The sequence below is a fragment of the Hydra vulgaris genome, chromosome 06, assembly GCF_038396675.1.
Source record: "Hydra vulgaris chromosome 06, alternate assembly HydraT2T_AEP".
In the NCBI taxonomy this organism is placed as follows: Eukaryota; Metazoa; Cnidaria; class Hydrozoa; order Anthoathecata; family Hydridae; genus Hydra; species Hydra vulgaris.
Genome location: NC_088925.1, coordinates 37131442 through 37148202, shown reverse-complemented (window position 1 = coordinate 37148202; position 16761 = coordinate 37131442). Strand labels below are relative to the sequence as shown.

The window sequence follows — 16761 nt, the reverse complement described above, 5'->3', positions numbered from 1 at the left end:
TATTGTTATCTCTTTTGTATTTTCTTATTTTTATATTCATTTATTAGTGATTTAATTAATTACATTTATTAAGATAAAGTAACATTTATTAAGTATTACTTAAAGTAAAGATAATAATTTGCTTTCTTATACAATACATAGTTATATAATGTAGTTATTCTTAAATTTTTCATCATTTTTTAAGTTAACTGATTTAAATTTATAAATAGTTAAAAAAGAAAAAGCGGGTTTGTATAAATTTCAAATTCTTAAAATTAAATTTACTGATAAAAACTTTATGACATGCTATTCCGACAATATTACTACTGACACTGACTCTCATATCTTTTGAACCCCAAGTAACAAAAAAAGGTAAAAATTAATTTTTTTATGTGTTCATATTAGGTTATTTTTATTTATTTTTTCTTGTTATTCACCTCCGCATTACTACCAGAGACGTGGTAGGGATCAAACTCAGAGCTTCTTACTTATAAAGTAACCGCTTTGCCATTACAACACTACCGCATAATTAAGTGTTCATTTTGTTTTTTCAGTTTTTTACTTGTTAATTTATTTTAGTTATTATTTTCAATATGTTATTTTCAGTACTTGGCAGTGTAAAATGTTTCCTCTGAAACCTAAACTTAAAATTGTTTTTAGGAATAGAAAAACATATCCTACAGAAACAGCAACGGAACATCTAAACTTTACACCAGAACTTAGTCATAATAAACAAAATATTGATTTGAATCAATTACACAATCTCAAATTTTCCTAATTTCAGAGTCGAAACAAAGAACCAATTTTGGCTTCATTAATTACAATAAAAAATAAATTTTAACTTTTTGTTAATTCAATGTTAATTCACCCCTAAAGGCCATATATGTTAATTCACAAAATGTTAATTCACCCCTAAAGGCTATATAGGCTACTGCAGTTGAGGAGGCTCCTTTTTTTTATTGTGGTTATAACCCCCTCTCAACTCTATGACTCCGAAACACAAAAATATTTCTATAAAAATCATGTCAAAATACCTTTGTGTATAGTTTTTGTATGTGATATGATATAGTTTTTAAATGTGATGTTATACCAAAACTATATATATATATATATATATATATATATATATATATATATATATATATACATATATATATATTTGTATTGTAACAAGTTTTTAAAGTAATAAATAGTCATTAATGCTAATGACGGTTTTCATTAATTTTTCATTTCGTATTTCATTAAAAATACGACAGACTTTAGGAAACAATTTGATCCAGGCTTTCAATTGTAACAATACCTTTTTCTTATAAACGATGCAATTCCTAATTTAATTACTTGCATAATTACAATTAAACTGCAACAAAAATTCCGGAGTACTTCATTACAATGTAATAAAATGCGATCATTGAAAAAAATAAACAGATTAGAGTTTAAGGCGTCAGAATAAAGATGAGTACAAAGGCTTTCATATTACATACGGTTTTATCTTGGAAATACGATTTTCTCAGTTATGACTTCATTAATGTTAATGGTGTTGGCTTTTCTTTTTCACAAAAATAGCCTCCCTAATTTACGCTTTCAAACGTCGTGCTATGTTAAATTGATCGATTTCTAAAAATAAAAAATAAAAAAATACTGTGGTGGTGGAAGCCCTATCACCCGCCCTCCCCTTGAATACGCCCTGGTCTCAACCTATTTATTTTTATATTATAAGAATTATAAAGATTGGGAATTATAAAGGTTTATAGAGCTGTGCAAATTTTTTTTTTAATTATGCTGACAATGACGTTTAGGCTAAAAATTAAGTTTTTTCTGTTTGTTTTTTAATTTTTTATTATTATGTGTTAAAATTTTAATTTCTTTAATTAAGTTTCAGTTTTGTAATTTTTTTTTAGTTTTAATTTCTGCTTTGGTTTTTATTGCGCCATTATCTTTTTTTAGCGTTTTCGCGCTAAAAATTAAAACTTCTAAAAAGCCGTGGACAAGTTACCAAAACATAGTTTTATGTGCGTGGTCATTTAAGACGTGCGATCGCACGCCTCTTACGAGAAGGCCTGTATATAGTAAAAAATATTGCACGGTTTTTAATATAAGAAGTAGTCATGAATAAAAAATGTTTGCAAAAATTATTACTTTGTATTTGTCTCTATATTGTTTCCTTCTAAAGAAATTCCAAGTATTTAGATAATTGAGATTCGGATTCTGCATTTTTTAGTGTTTTAGAAAGCAAACATCCAGGCATAGGGTAAATTCCAAACATTTATATTTTTATGCCAAATAAAGATATTTTGCAAAATATTGGGATGATTGGAGCCTGAGAACAAAAAAAACCCAAAAAATGTCCCCCTCTGCCCCAAACGTGAGAGCAACGAGTTAACAAATTTATTTTTTAAGTATTATTAACTAAAATCATTTTCAATAAGAAATTTTATATGCAGAAAAACAAATTAACTGTATATTTTAATAAAATACATGCAAAGTTAAAAAATATTTTTGTTGAAAGCTATCATTTTTTCTTCAATTTGTATGTGCAGAGTTTCAATACAAATATATCAAGATGTTTGAAATCAAAACAAGTTGATTCGAAAATAGATCATCACATTTTTTAATCTTAAACTCAACTGTTGAACAATAAAAGATTTGAATGAGTTTACACTAAGATAAAAAAGTAAGATTAGGGTAAAAAAGGTTTTGCACAAAAGTTTGTGAGTTTTATTTAAATATGTTAATATGATTTATTTTTGTTACAAAATTTAGTGAATAAAAAATGTTTTATATTTATAATTTTGCCATGATTCAATCAAGACTATTTATTAAATTCTAACTGTTTAATAAATAAGCTTGAGTTTTTTAAGGCTTCATCTTGGTGAATGCAGTAAAAAAAAAACAAAAAAACATGTAAATAAGATCCTATGTATAAAACATTTCAATGTACCTTATTTTTTTCTTTTTTAGGTCAACTATTTTTTTCTTTTTTAGGTTAACTATTTTTTCTTTGTTAGTGGAACTTTATTTATATTTTTATTTGTTACATTTTTAAACATTATATTATAATGAGTATACATATTAAATGTGAATATATATATATAACGCAATAAAAATATAATACAAATGCCTATAATAAAATGATATCAATAGATGAAAAAATGCAACATTCCTAAGGAACATTTTAAAGCATTTTTATTATAAAAGCTCATAACTTAAAGTTAAAAAATGCTGATTTGAACTATAAAAATTGTCGAAATTTTTTGTATTTATAATACTATAAATTTATTGTTTTTGGCATAGATACTTAAGTATCTATGCCAAAAGTATTAAATGTATTATTATTAATATATGAATAAATTGTTATAAGTAAATATATTTATTTATAAACTATACTATACTATATATATATAGTATAGTATAGTTTATAATAGTTATAGTTATATATATAGTATAGTATAGTATAACTATACTATACTATATATATAAACTATACTATACTATACTATATATATATATATATATATATATATATATATATATATATATATATATATATATATATATATATATATATATATATATATATGTATATATATATATATATATATATATATATATATATATATATATATATATATATATATATATATATATATATATATATATATATATATGTATATATGTACAAGTTTATATATTTTTGCTTACAGATAAACAAGTATAAGTATATGACGACATCAAGATTAACTATATGGTGAAATTAGCAAATTTTTTGATAATCAGTTTATTAGAAAATGATAATTATTGAGGTTTAATTGTTAATTTTTTCTTTTGGCCTAAAATTGGTGATTTTTTCTTTTGGCTTTGATGTTTTTGTAAGTGATTAATATAAACTCTCTTCAAAAAGTGCCGATTTTAGTAAACCCTTTTCACTCTGATAGTTGTCCTGATTTTTAATGATTGACCTTGATTAGTCGCCAGTCAACAATGATAAATATTTAATAGTAAATGTATATGGTCAGTCCATTTTTAAATCTAGCAATACACAGCTTTAGTCTTTACTTTGTTTTTTTATTTCTAAACCTCTGTTTCTTATTACTTTTTTTGTAGCAAACAAAAACCTAATTTGTTTAAGGAGTTTCTCAAAGAGGTTTTTGGAAAGTTCCAAATGCTTTCAGAAAATTGTCTTGTTTGAGACTATTTTTTGAAGTATGATAATGTTAAAAAATTTACATGTGATACTTCAGCGCTAGTAAAAAAATTAACTACATAAAAAAAAAGTTGTTTTCAATCAGGCCAATTACTTTTTACTTTGAGATATACTTTATGTTATTTTACGTTATAATCTTTATAATTCATTCTAGCAAACACACAGTTTACAACTCACCTTAGCAAACACACAGTTTGCAACTCACCTTAGCAAACACACAGTTTACAACTCACCTTAGCAAACACAATTTACAACAAGGTGAGTTGTAAAGAATATGAAGTATTTTAAAATCTTTTGATCGATTTACTTTGCATTGATTCATTTTGGACTATATGCACTTAGTTTGTTTTGGGTTTGTCTGTCGATTATTGGTATTTTGAAAAAAGGAGCCAAAGATATGTCAAATTAATCATATTTCTGAAAAGTCAAATGACTTATCTGGTAAAAAGCCATCTGATTTTGTCAGAAAGTCTACATCACTGGTAGAGTTTTAAAAGATATAAGGCTAAACAGTTAATTTCTTTTGGTCCCTATTTACTAAAGGTACAAACCAAATTAACAGCATCAATGCATTGGTTATGCATTGATGCTATTAAATTGGGTTGGTTGATTGGATTATTAAAACTGAATTATTAAAGCTGTGGATTATTATGGTCCAACATTCATTAACATACAATTTACATAACCTGATTCATTTTTTATAACGTTTTGAATGATCACTTCTTTATGTCTGCCTTTTTATTTAAAAACTGTGTCTGATACTATTGGTCTTTGGTAAGAAGATGTCACTTGCTCAAAAGTCAAGCGTTTAAGTGGAATATATTTAGTTCGGATTGGAGGAAAAAACGCTTAACAAAAGAATTACAGGTGTTAAAGAGAGCTATTTATTAAACGATTTTTGATTCTTCACTTTGTGAAAGTGTACTTTTTCAATTTCTTTATTGTACTATGCAATTCAAGTTATAAGTTGTTATGTAACCTTTTTTTTTGTGGTTTGTGCTCCTAGAAGTCCTTACGATCTTATCATAGAGCACTTCGGAAGAGTATTTAACTAGGAAGTTCAAGCCTCCTTTCCTACCAATGTCACTTATTAGGCTAGAGCAGGCGTTGAACCTACGATCTCTTGGTTCTGTGCCAGAACTCTAACCACTGTGCAACAGATGATTACCAAAACAAAAGATTAGGCTGAAAAGGCGATTCTAGGGATAGAATAAGGAGGACAAATCCGAAAAAGTACTGATTGCTTTCTAAAATAATTATTAAAAAAGAAAAAGTTCTCAAAACTACAATTCTTCTGACAGAAATATGTCAAATGCCTGACTAACCGGCTAAATACTTAAAAACCGAATATAACTTGACTTCTTTGAGGGAGGGGGTAACAACTAGTAGGATCGCCCGTTCATGACATATTTTTGTCAAAAATATTTTTCAGTAAAACTACGTCAAGAAAACCAATTTATTAAGTTCTTACAATTTAAAAATTAAATGGAATAAATTTTACGCAATAGTATCGGGGAAAAAAATACTGTTGCAATGAAACGTAAATATTATTAATAATAAATAAGGTTTTTTAGAAAAAACAATGATAAATATGTCTTGCTAAATTATTTAATAAACATTTGTTTCAAAATCGCAATATTATAATATTCATTTTCAAAAAATTTATCAACGTTGAAAAAACAAATTCTATCTGTTTGTTTTACTCCTTCTTTTCAACCCACTAATCAATCCATCTACTAAACTGGTCCACCCACTAATTGATTATTCTTGAGAAATGCATCAGAACATCAGAGTAATCCATTTTGCAAAGAGAAATCCATTTTCACAAAAATAATCACGTTTTTTTATTAAATTTTTAACAGATAACAACGTTATATTACAGTAATATTCGAATATTTTCCCTCTCCTTAATGATCTGGTATAAGGGTAGATAGAAACCTACATTTGTTGTAAAATATGTAAAGTGGGGGTAGAATTTTCTCTCGAAGGTTCATTAGTTCATGTTTGTATATAAGTGTAAATAAAAATTTTTTTATTTTTATTTCAACGTATTTTGTTGTTTAATAAATATAATGATTCTCATAAATTTACCACCAAGATTACGCTTTAATTTCCTGCAAGCCTAATTTTTTTGTTTTAATATCCTGCAGGCTTAAATTTTTAAAACAAGCCTCCAAATACAAACACTCGAGTACTAAGCATCTTTAAGTCAGAACTACAGCGCAAAATCTGAAGAACTTGCGCACTTTGCTATTAGTATTAGTATTTTAAAACACGACAAGATTTTTAAATCTTGCAAACCTAGTACACAATGTATGACTGTCTGTAGTCAAGGCCATAGAAAGTTTTTCCTTGGGGAGAGATATCCAAGGGGCACTGAATGAAAAGAGGTTACCTAAAAAAAAAAGAGGTCCTTCATCTATAACATAGAGAAATTTTGATTAATTAGGACGCCAATCATGGTTGCTGTCCCAGGCGGCTTGACGACTCTCGGCAGCCCTGTCTGTAGTAAGTATGTTTATTAGTTTTACTTTAAACTCATTGTAGATGTTGAATCTGCTTCTTCACCTGGTAACAAGTTCCATTTGTTTTTAATACTTTTGCTAAAGAAACTATATCTTTGATTGCAGTTTTGTGTTTTTGTTATCTAAAAATATATCCTCTTTGTTTTCCTCTTGTTGGTAAACATAATGGCTCTGATTGTCAATGTATTTTATTGAAACCGTTCTTAAATTTAAACTTTTGAATGAGGCCGTCTTTGATTCTTCTTAAAATAAATATGTTTAACCCTAAATGTTCTTCATATATAAGTTTATTTCGTGGGATATCTTTATAGCTTATTTTCAAATTTTTTCGAGTGTTTTGATATCACTTTTTAAGTATTTTTCATACAGACACCGAAAATTCTGTCGGTGGTCTAAAGTATAAAGTAAGTAGGCGTTTTCAAAGAATATTTTCGATGTAAAAATGTATGCTTTAGCGTACCAAACATTTAGTTTACTTTAGAGCAGGATTTACTAACTTGGTTTTTTGGTTTTAAATTATTTGAAATTTGGATGTCATAACTACAGCAATCGATTTCGTTAACAAAGTTTTGGGTAAAATCTAGACGGTTAAAAAAATTTAAAGCTGATTTTTGTAAATTCTTATAAATACCTATAACAAGAATAACATTAATCACAATTTTTTTTTGTTATGTTCTTTTCTTAAACATTTTAGTAAACTGTTGTACAATAAAATCGTTAACATTTAAGTAATAAAATCATACAATAAGAACTAAGTAAAAGATAATATTATTACAGGTATTTAATTTCATAAAAAGAACGCGGAAACTCGCAGAAAACTTGTAATTTACAATCTCAATAAATCATAATCAAATATAGTTGTATATCTCTATAAAAAGTTGACAGCATAAATACATCAAATAATACATCAAATTATAAAACGTTTAAAAATATAAAAATATATTATCCACAGGCAAAATAATTTCTATAAGTTTCTTTTTAAATGAGAGGTAGGGGAAAATGGGGCAAGATGACGAACGTTTCGAAAAACGCCTTTCAATATCTGTCCCAAAAATTAAAACTTGATTTAAAAGTAATAAAAAATCATTCCGCGTTACTGATGTATCAAAAAACCACTCTAAAAGTAGAAAATAGCTAAGGAAAAACTCATTAAACGATGTTAACTCAAATCGTCATCTTGCCCCGCATACGGGGCAAGATGACAATTTGAGTTAACAAAGTTTAAAACTTTAAGAAAAAAAAACTCCATGAAGCTATAAACGCCTTAAAAACCATCATCACAAATTCTTTTTTATTAAAAAAGTAATACAAATAAAGGTGTAACTTTTAAAACTAATAAATTATACATTTATATCGGTCAATGCAAAAAAAAAAAACAGTAACAATCTAGTAATCAGTTTGTAGCAAACTCCAACGCAACAAAATAAACCTATTGTCAAAAAAATTTTTATTTCGTAATAAAATAATTACTGAACAATACAAGAATAGCAAACAGTACAAGTAAACTTCCGTTTAATATAGATTACGGACAAGCCATCTTGCCCCGGTCATCTTACCCCAGGCTAATACAATCTTTAAAATGAATCAGAATCAGTACATAATCAAATTATCATAGCCTAATACTTCTTGTATGGCTTCCAGTTTCATCAAATTAAATAAAAATTTCTCGCTTACCTTTAGCTGGTGATGTAGCGATGTAATAAATAAAGTAAAACGAGGATAAAAAGATTTTTTCTCAATGTCGGAAAAACTTTTTAATACTTAACTTTCGTCACAAAAATAATATTTAAAAAGAAACCATTGATAAATCTAGTAAAACTGATCTACTTCCCTTTCAGCTAAAGTCAACTGTTATATTTAGTTTTGCTTATAAGATAACTGTAGGTTGTCGTCTTGCCCCATTCGTCATCTTACCCCATGTTCCCCTACTCCATTCCAGTGAAAAATCAAAATATTTTAAAACTAATTTATTCCAAAGAGAAGCTTCACGAAATGCAGTGTTTGTTTTTCTAAAATTAGTTGGATGAAAAGGTTGCCGAACTAAATTGTCATTTCTCAAATTGCATTTATATTTCAAAGTATATAAATTATGGAAAGAAACTAGGGAGGAATTTATTTTACATTTGTACATAAAACAATGAGTATTAAAAACATTGAGCTGATACACATTAAAAATTTTCTTTTCAGATATAGAAGGCCTGGCATGAGTCAATCTGTCTTTGATAATAATAAATAATTATAACAATAATAATAACAATAATAATAATGATAATAAATAATGTCCATCTTTTTAATATCATCAGTTTAATTTAAAAAAAAAATTAATTTTGCACAAATTTATAAATTTGTGTAAAATTAATTTATTTTTTTATAATAATACAAATATTCAATGTATAATAATTTTTTTATAATATGAATATTTAATGTATAGATGACTCAAGTTATGTAAGTAAAATTCAAAACTTCTTGATTACTCAATTCTAATGTTATTTTTAATACAAGAAAAAGATATTTACAAATCGTATGTTTCTTGATATGATATTCGTGATATGATACATTATTTATGAGAAATGTATAAAAGTTACATTTAAGATTTATTAATAACACAATAGTATACGTCATTATATCATGAATATAGCTTCAAGTAAAAATAGTAAAAATTTTCTATGGTATTTAAAACATTTCAATCGTAAAATGTGAATGCGACATAATAAGCATTATAATTGCAATCAATTACCATTTTTTGTAATTTATATAACTTACTATTTTTTACTACACAAATTATTCAACTGAGGCCACACCTATAAACACAAAAATTATAATAGATATTGTTATTTTTTCTATAGAAGAGGTTGGAAAATAGTCAATTTAATCCGGCCTATTTATATTTAATAATAATAAAAAAGAACTCAAGTTTTATAGAAAACTTCATATTTTGCTATATAATATATACATATAAGACAAGTGAAACAAGTAGCAACTTAAATATTGTTAGATCTTTATATATATATATATATATATATATATATATATATATATATATATATATATATATATATATATATATATATATATATATATATATGTATATATATATATATATATATATATATATATATGTATATATATATATATATATATATATATATATATATATATATATATATATATATATATATAGTAGATTTTATAAATTAATCTTTTTAGTAACAATTATTTATTTAATGTCTGTGTTGGTTAAAATTCTATAATAATCAAAAGGCCAATTATTAATGGCGTAGTACAATGTTTTTACATGTTTACATGGTTAATATATGGTTAATTTTTAAATCTTTTAGATTAACTCAAAAAAATGGTTATTTTAAACTAACCGTACCCAGTTATCAAGTTTAACATTTTAACTGAAGATTTTTTGATTTACGTGACAATCTTCCGCAACATTAGTTTTTTGTTTAAAAATAAAAATTAACATAATTCGAAAATAAAGCTATTTAACTTTATTCGTAAATTTTAATGACTGTCGACATATAGAAATCAACCCTTTAAACGGCCCACTAACTAAAATTAACGCTTTAAAAATAACTGTGGAAATAAACTGTGTAAATGAATAAAGCTTAAAAGTTTGAAAAAGAATGATTTAAAATAGAGACAATAAATGAAATATATGAATAACTAATAAAAGCTTTAAAAGTATTAGAAAAAAAATTTAAAGAAGATCATAGTACTTAATATGTTTGCTGTTTTTTTTGGATTTTGATTAAATTGTTTTTTAAGCTTTTTGAAAACTGGTTAAACAAAAAACTTCTATAATTTTTTTAATTTGATTCATTTTGCTTAAATGATGAAAACAAATTTATTTTGTATTCTTTTTTTTAAAAAGCGTTGATTTTAGTTAATAAGTAAACTTTTTAATCTACTTGAAGTTTTATAAACTTAAAAAAATCATTTTTTAAATGCTCTAGTATTAATAGTGCTGTTGGAATTAGTTATGTTCAAAGAGTAGGTAAGTATATGTATATGGATTCCGTACAAATGGTCTCCATACTTTTGTTGGCGGTGTTAGCAGCGCTGTTAGTGTTAGTTGTGATGGTGTGATGAAGTTTTTATTGTATATTTTTAGATACTAATCAAAAGTGTGCAGATATGTATCAAAACATCACTAACCATATTGGAATTATCCAAAACAACACTTTTTACTTCAAACGAAATGTTGATCCAACATTGCAAGTTGCAGTGTTTAGTGCAATCGGTGTTATATCTTTTGTTACTAACCTTATCATAATTTTTGTTATTTATACCCATCGAATTATTCGCACAAGAAGTAATTTACTTTTAATTAATCTGGCAATATCCGACATCTTGGTTGTAGTTATTGGTGTACCAATCCAATCAACAAACCTGTTATCTAAAAATGGACCTGTAACAGTTGGCGCAGTCTGTCAGCTGCATGGTGCATTAGTTCTTCTTACATTTTTAGTATCTAACTTTAATTTGGTTTTAATAGCTGCATATCGCTATTTACTAATTGTAAAACCCAAAGTACACGACTTCTTGTTTTCTAAAGTAAACTTGTTTTTTATAATTTTGATAACGTATTTGACAGTAGGAATTATTGTTTTACCAGCATTGCTTAATTGGGGAAATATTGATTATAACCCGTTTCGCGCCCATTGTATGGTTGTTTGGGAATACAGTATTAGTTACCTACTGTTTCTGCAATTTTTTGCGTTTAACATTCCGTTAGGGATCATAGGTTTTTGTTACTATAAAATCATTACTTGCACAATAAACTCTAGGAAACGTTTACAAAACACGGTTGATCATAAAGTCAAATTTCAGGAACAACGCTTAACATGCATGCTTTTGGTTGTTGTGGGATGTTTTTTCACATGTTTCATGCCTTATGCCATACTGTTATACTATGAGGGAGCTTTTAAAAAAAGAGCTTCAGAAATATTTAGTTTTTGTGCTATGGCGTTTGCATACTTTAATAGTACATTGGATTTTTTTATTTATTCAATAATGAATGCCAAGTTTAGACGTGCTTTAAAAATTCGCATTATATCGATCATGCCAGTTCCTATAAATGATTAGTAATTATCGCAAATAAAGTAAATGGACCTATAAATTTTGAATTTGAAAAATTTCCCTTGTTTTTATTTATTTACTATTTTGATTTACACGGTTGCTAATTCCTTTTTATACGTGCTTAGTACCGTAACGTAAACCGAAATCAATGAGTGCAAAACAAAAAAAAATTCCATAAAATTCATTTTAGATTAAAAAAATGTTTTGCGCGTACTCTCTGCGTATAGAGCAATAATTTATTTTGTTTATAAATTTTAAACATAGATTTTTGCTTAATTGAATTTTTAATTTTTACCAAATTAAACAGTATGCAATTTATACAATTTTATTTTGTTGTAATTTATGTCGGTAACTCAACTCTCTGTAGGCTTTTTGTAACGAACTTAAAAAATTTAATTAAAAAAACTAATGTAGAAGCAAAAAGCTATCACTTACCAGTTACTATCCAGTTTTATATTGGCATTAGGTAACAGTTATTAATTTATATTTATCACTTTTTCTTCAAAATTTACTTTAAAAATTAGAATGCTTGCTTTTTGACTTTTGCGTAGGCAACGTTTCTTACTATTGCATTTTTATCATTGTCTTTATTTTTATGCTAAAGTCACTTAAACGTTTTTGCGTCATACAAGATCGCAAATATCTTTGTAGTAATTTATGCTTCAAAAAGCTTTTTCATCTGATGGATACTGTTGAAAAAGTTACTAATACAGTAATTAAATTTGGTGCATTATAGTTTTACAATTACCTTTACACTGCTATTCATTTCTCCATTTAATATCTATATTTTGAAGCACGGATGCCAAAACTTATACAAAATAAACTTTAACAGTACACACACACTCACACACACACACACACACACACACACACACACACACACACACACATGTATGTATATATATGTACATATACATACTTATATTTATGCATATAAATATATGTATGTATATGTATGTATATATATATGTCTATATATATTTCTATATATGTATATATATATATATATATATATATGTATATATATATATATATATATATATATATATATATATATATATATATATATATATATGTATATATGTAAAATAAGTTTTTTTTATAATGACAAAAGTTTTCTCGTGAATTATTTCAACTTTTGTTTTAGTTCATAAGGTGTACCTTTTGTACCCTAAAAAAGTAAAAAATAGACTCAATGATTTCTGATTTTGATACTGCTAACAATATTTAGCAAAAAAAAGAATGTTTTGGATGTATTGCTCCAGCTCCATCAGAGAAAAGCTTAAATGCTTTATTAGAGGGAAAGAGCTATATGTCTTCCAACTCATCACGCTTTTAATTGTTAAGTAATTTGCTTGAATTTCCCACAAAAAAAAAAAGTGCCTAAACGTTTGAAACCAATATGTATACTATTCCAGGCAACAGCTGTTTCATTTTCTAAACACTAATATACTTTCAACTCAAAAATTATATTTTTATTGCTATGATGAAACTGTTGGGGACAGATGGTCTGATGATGTATTTTCTATGCTGCATAATTTTAAGTTATCAATTATCTTAAATATAAAGGATATTAAATTGATTTGCAGCTTATGTGCTAGGCAAAATATAAAATAAAAAGTTTTAGATTGATTTAATTATCTAGTTCATGAAACTGAAAAACTTGACAGCATTACTGTTTCATTACCAATAAGAGCTCTGTCACATTCTGTATAGGCATGGTTCCTCTATAGAATGTGAAAGAAACATTGCCTTTGCAAATCAAAAGTTTCTGACAGAAACACTAGACGATCTCACAAAAAACCATAACAATTCAATATTATATGTAAACATGATACAAGAAAAATTTCTGAAATTTGCAGAGTTATAAAGCCAAACTTCTTAGTTGTTTGTTCATTTAAGACATGTTTACTTAGAGAAATTGAAATGTTAAAGCCTAGTTAAAATATAATTATATGGGAAACTGGAAATATTTAGCTTTATGTGTGTTACATACCATATATTTAGATCAAAGATCAAAGTGCCTGATAAACTGAAACAAGCATGCATAACTCTGTGGCCTCTTTTTTGTTCAAAAATTTAAAGACTTATTGAAGCTAAACATTTTTAAGTAAAACATTACTTGAGATTATTTTATTTTTGAAAAACTTATTTTTCTTTACAATTAAAAAAACATATTTTTATAATGGTGTTGTTCACAGTTGGTTTTTGTATGATTTATACAAACTTGATACAAAGTGATAAAATACAGACATTATGGAATCATTTATCGTAAATAGATGAGATTAGGGAAGAGATAAGTTTACAATGCTATTTATTAAAAAATCTTTCATATAATTTTTTATTTGATTTTTTTTTATGAAAAGAGATGGGGGGAAGGGGGGGAACGGCTTTATTATCCCATCTTACACTTAGTACGTTGTGGTTGTATATTACAATGTGTTGCCATCTACCTTTTAAAAAAATAAGTGCTCTAATAAGCTAACGTGGTTTGTGAGTTTATGAATTTACAACGGAAAAATCTCAGATGTCCAAAATGAGTGTCTTGTTTTCAAAAAAATACTGTAAATAAATAGCTCTTGTATTTAGCATAAAAACTGCATTTATATATAGTGTTAGGACTAAAATGTCATAAAAATATACTTTTAATTAAATACATTATACAATACAAATACATTAAATACATTATACAATAAAAAAACATGTGACATCTGTGGTTTTACCCGTGTGGTCTATATATATATATATATATATATATATATATATATATATATATATATATATATATATATATATATATATATATATATATATATATATATATATATATATATATATATATATATATATATATATATATATATATAATTACATGAGGCTTACTGAGAAAACTTTTAAAGACAGGTGGTATAATGATAAAAACTCTTTTGTTTATGAAAGTATGGCAAAAATTTACAAAAATAATGTTTTTTAAATATGATTTTCGTTGCGGAAGGCAGGTGGTGGGGGAGTCGGCTCGACACCCCTACGCCCCTCCTCCTTAGGACGAACCTGAAACTAATGATCGCAATTGAGTGAAACTTTAGTTATGTATTTAAATATATCTTAATAACTATTTAATTTTCGATATTTATAATATATATATATATATATATATATATATATATATATATATATATATATATATATATATATATATACATATATATATATATATATATATATATATATATATAAATATAATAACTATTTAATTTTCGACGTATATAATATATATATATATATATATATATAAATATATATACATATATATATATATATATATATATATATATATATATATATATATATATATATATATATATATATATATATATATATATATATATATATATCTATATATATATTTTATACAGGGAGCTTATTCACCAAACTTTTTTTTGCGTAAGTTTGGCGTAAGTTCAAAACTGTAAAAGTCGTATTCACCAAACTTGCACAGCTGCGCTAAAAAAACACTTTCGTAAGTTTTTGCGTAAGTTCAACCGTAACTATCGATATTCACCAAACTCAAATGGTATTCACCAAACTTTTTAGAAACTTGCTCAGCTCAATTTACGCAAGAAAAGTTATGCTTGCTATAAGCTGGCTTAACTTTGGCGTAACTTAAAAATCAATAAATAATAAGAACAGCGTTGTATTTTTATGATACATATGAAGTTCTATTGTCAGATTGATATGTTATTAGGGCTCTTAACATATGTAACAGGGGCGGATCTAGGGGGTATCCTGTGTTGTCCAGGATTCACCCATAATATTCTAAGAAGTTATAAAAAATTCTGTTTCATGATATAAAAAATACTAAACTTAAATTTATAGTATACTTATATGCATATATGAGTTCTTTAAAAAAATAAATATTGCCTTTATGGAAAAACATACACGGCTTTAACAATGTTTCAAAGACTTCGCTCTCCTCTGTGATGTTTCAAAACGCCGCTATTAATCAGGATTCTTTTTTTAAAGTGAACGGAACCGAAAGAACCCTTTTAATCAATCGTTATTGGAATCTATTTATTTTGGTTGCCGTAATAAAGGCCGAAAAAATCCCAATTGTTTTAGGATTCATTTGACCCGAATTTCCGGTAGACAACAAAAAAAAATTGCAGAAGTTGCACGGAGAAAACTGTCCTGTCACGGAGAAAACTGTCCGCTGAAGTAAACTGTCCGAGCGGACATTTTACTCCGGAGTAGCTTGTCCTAGCTTGGAGTAAGTTGTCCGACCTAGAGAATAGTGTAATTTTATGAATTGCGGCTGAGTCTGTACCATCATTTGAAAAATTAATTTTAAAAATGGATGAACAGAATAATGCTGAAGAAAGAATGCTTGCTGATGTTAGTAACTATATATCTACATCTGTTTATCGCTATAACTGCACACCGAATGAAAAGCGGGCTATTCGACGAAGAGCAAGCAGGTATAGATTATAAACATACATAGATTATATCATTTTGTATCTATGTTACTATTAACATAGTTACAATATGATATATACTTTTAAACAAAGTTAAGAAAGTTACAAATATAGTCATTATGAGAAATTATTTGTAGCATTTGTGACACTGTAAAGTAGATTACAAATATAGTCGATATGACAAATAGAATATATGATAATTTTATATTCTATTTGTCAAATAGAATATATAATTATCATATATTCTATTTGACATATCGACTATATTTGTTATTATATTATATACAGTGTCAGTGTTACAGATCACTAAAGTATATAATATAATATATGTTAGTGGTCTATTTTGCAGTGTACATATAACATTTTGTAATATATGATGGCATTATTGCTACCATTTTACATTACATATTTTGTTATGTATTAGAGTATGTATGTCCCTAGTATACTAGCAATCAACAAAGTATGTCCACTGAATATTTGTTTTAGGTATACCTAG

At 26.0% G+C, this 16761-nt stretch overlaps 1 protein-coding gene across 1 annotated transcript; it reads left to right on the top strand.

Annotated features, from left to right (window-relative positions):
* Nucleotides 1-10829: 10829 nt before the first annotated feature.
* On the top strand, nt 10830-12016 carry LOC100202075 (melatonin receptor type 1A). Its single transcript, XM_065798353.1, has one exon. The coding sequence runs from the start codon at nt 10849-10851 to the stop codon at nt 11797-11799; it is 951 nt and encodes a 316-aa protein (XP_065654425.1). The 5' UTR covers nt 10830-10848; the 3' UTR covers nt 11800-12016.
* The last annotated feature ends 4745 nt before the right edge of the window (nt 12017-16761 follow it).

What these genes read in the sequence shown, in the direction of transcription:
- LOC100202075 (XM_065798353.1), top strand. Translation starts at nt 10,849, where the DNA reads ATGTATCAAAACATCACTAACCATATTGGAATTATCCAAAACAACACT.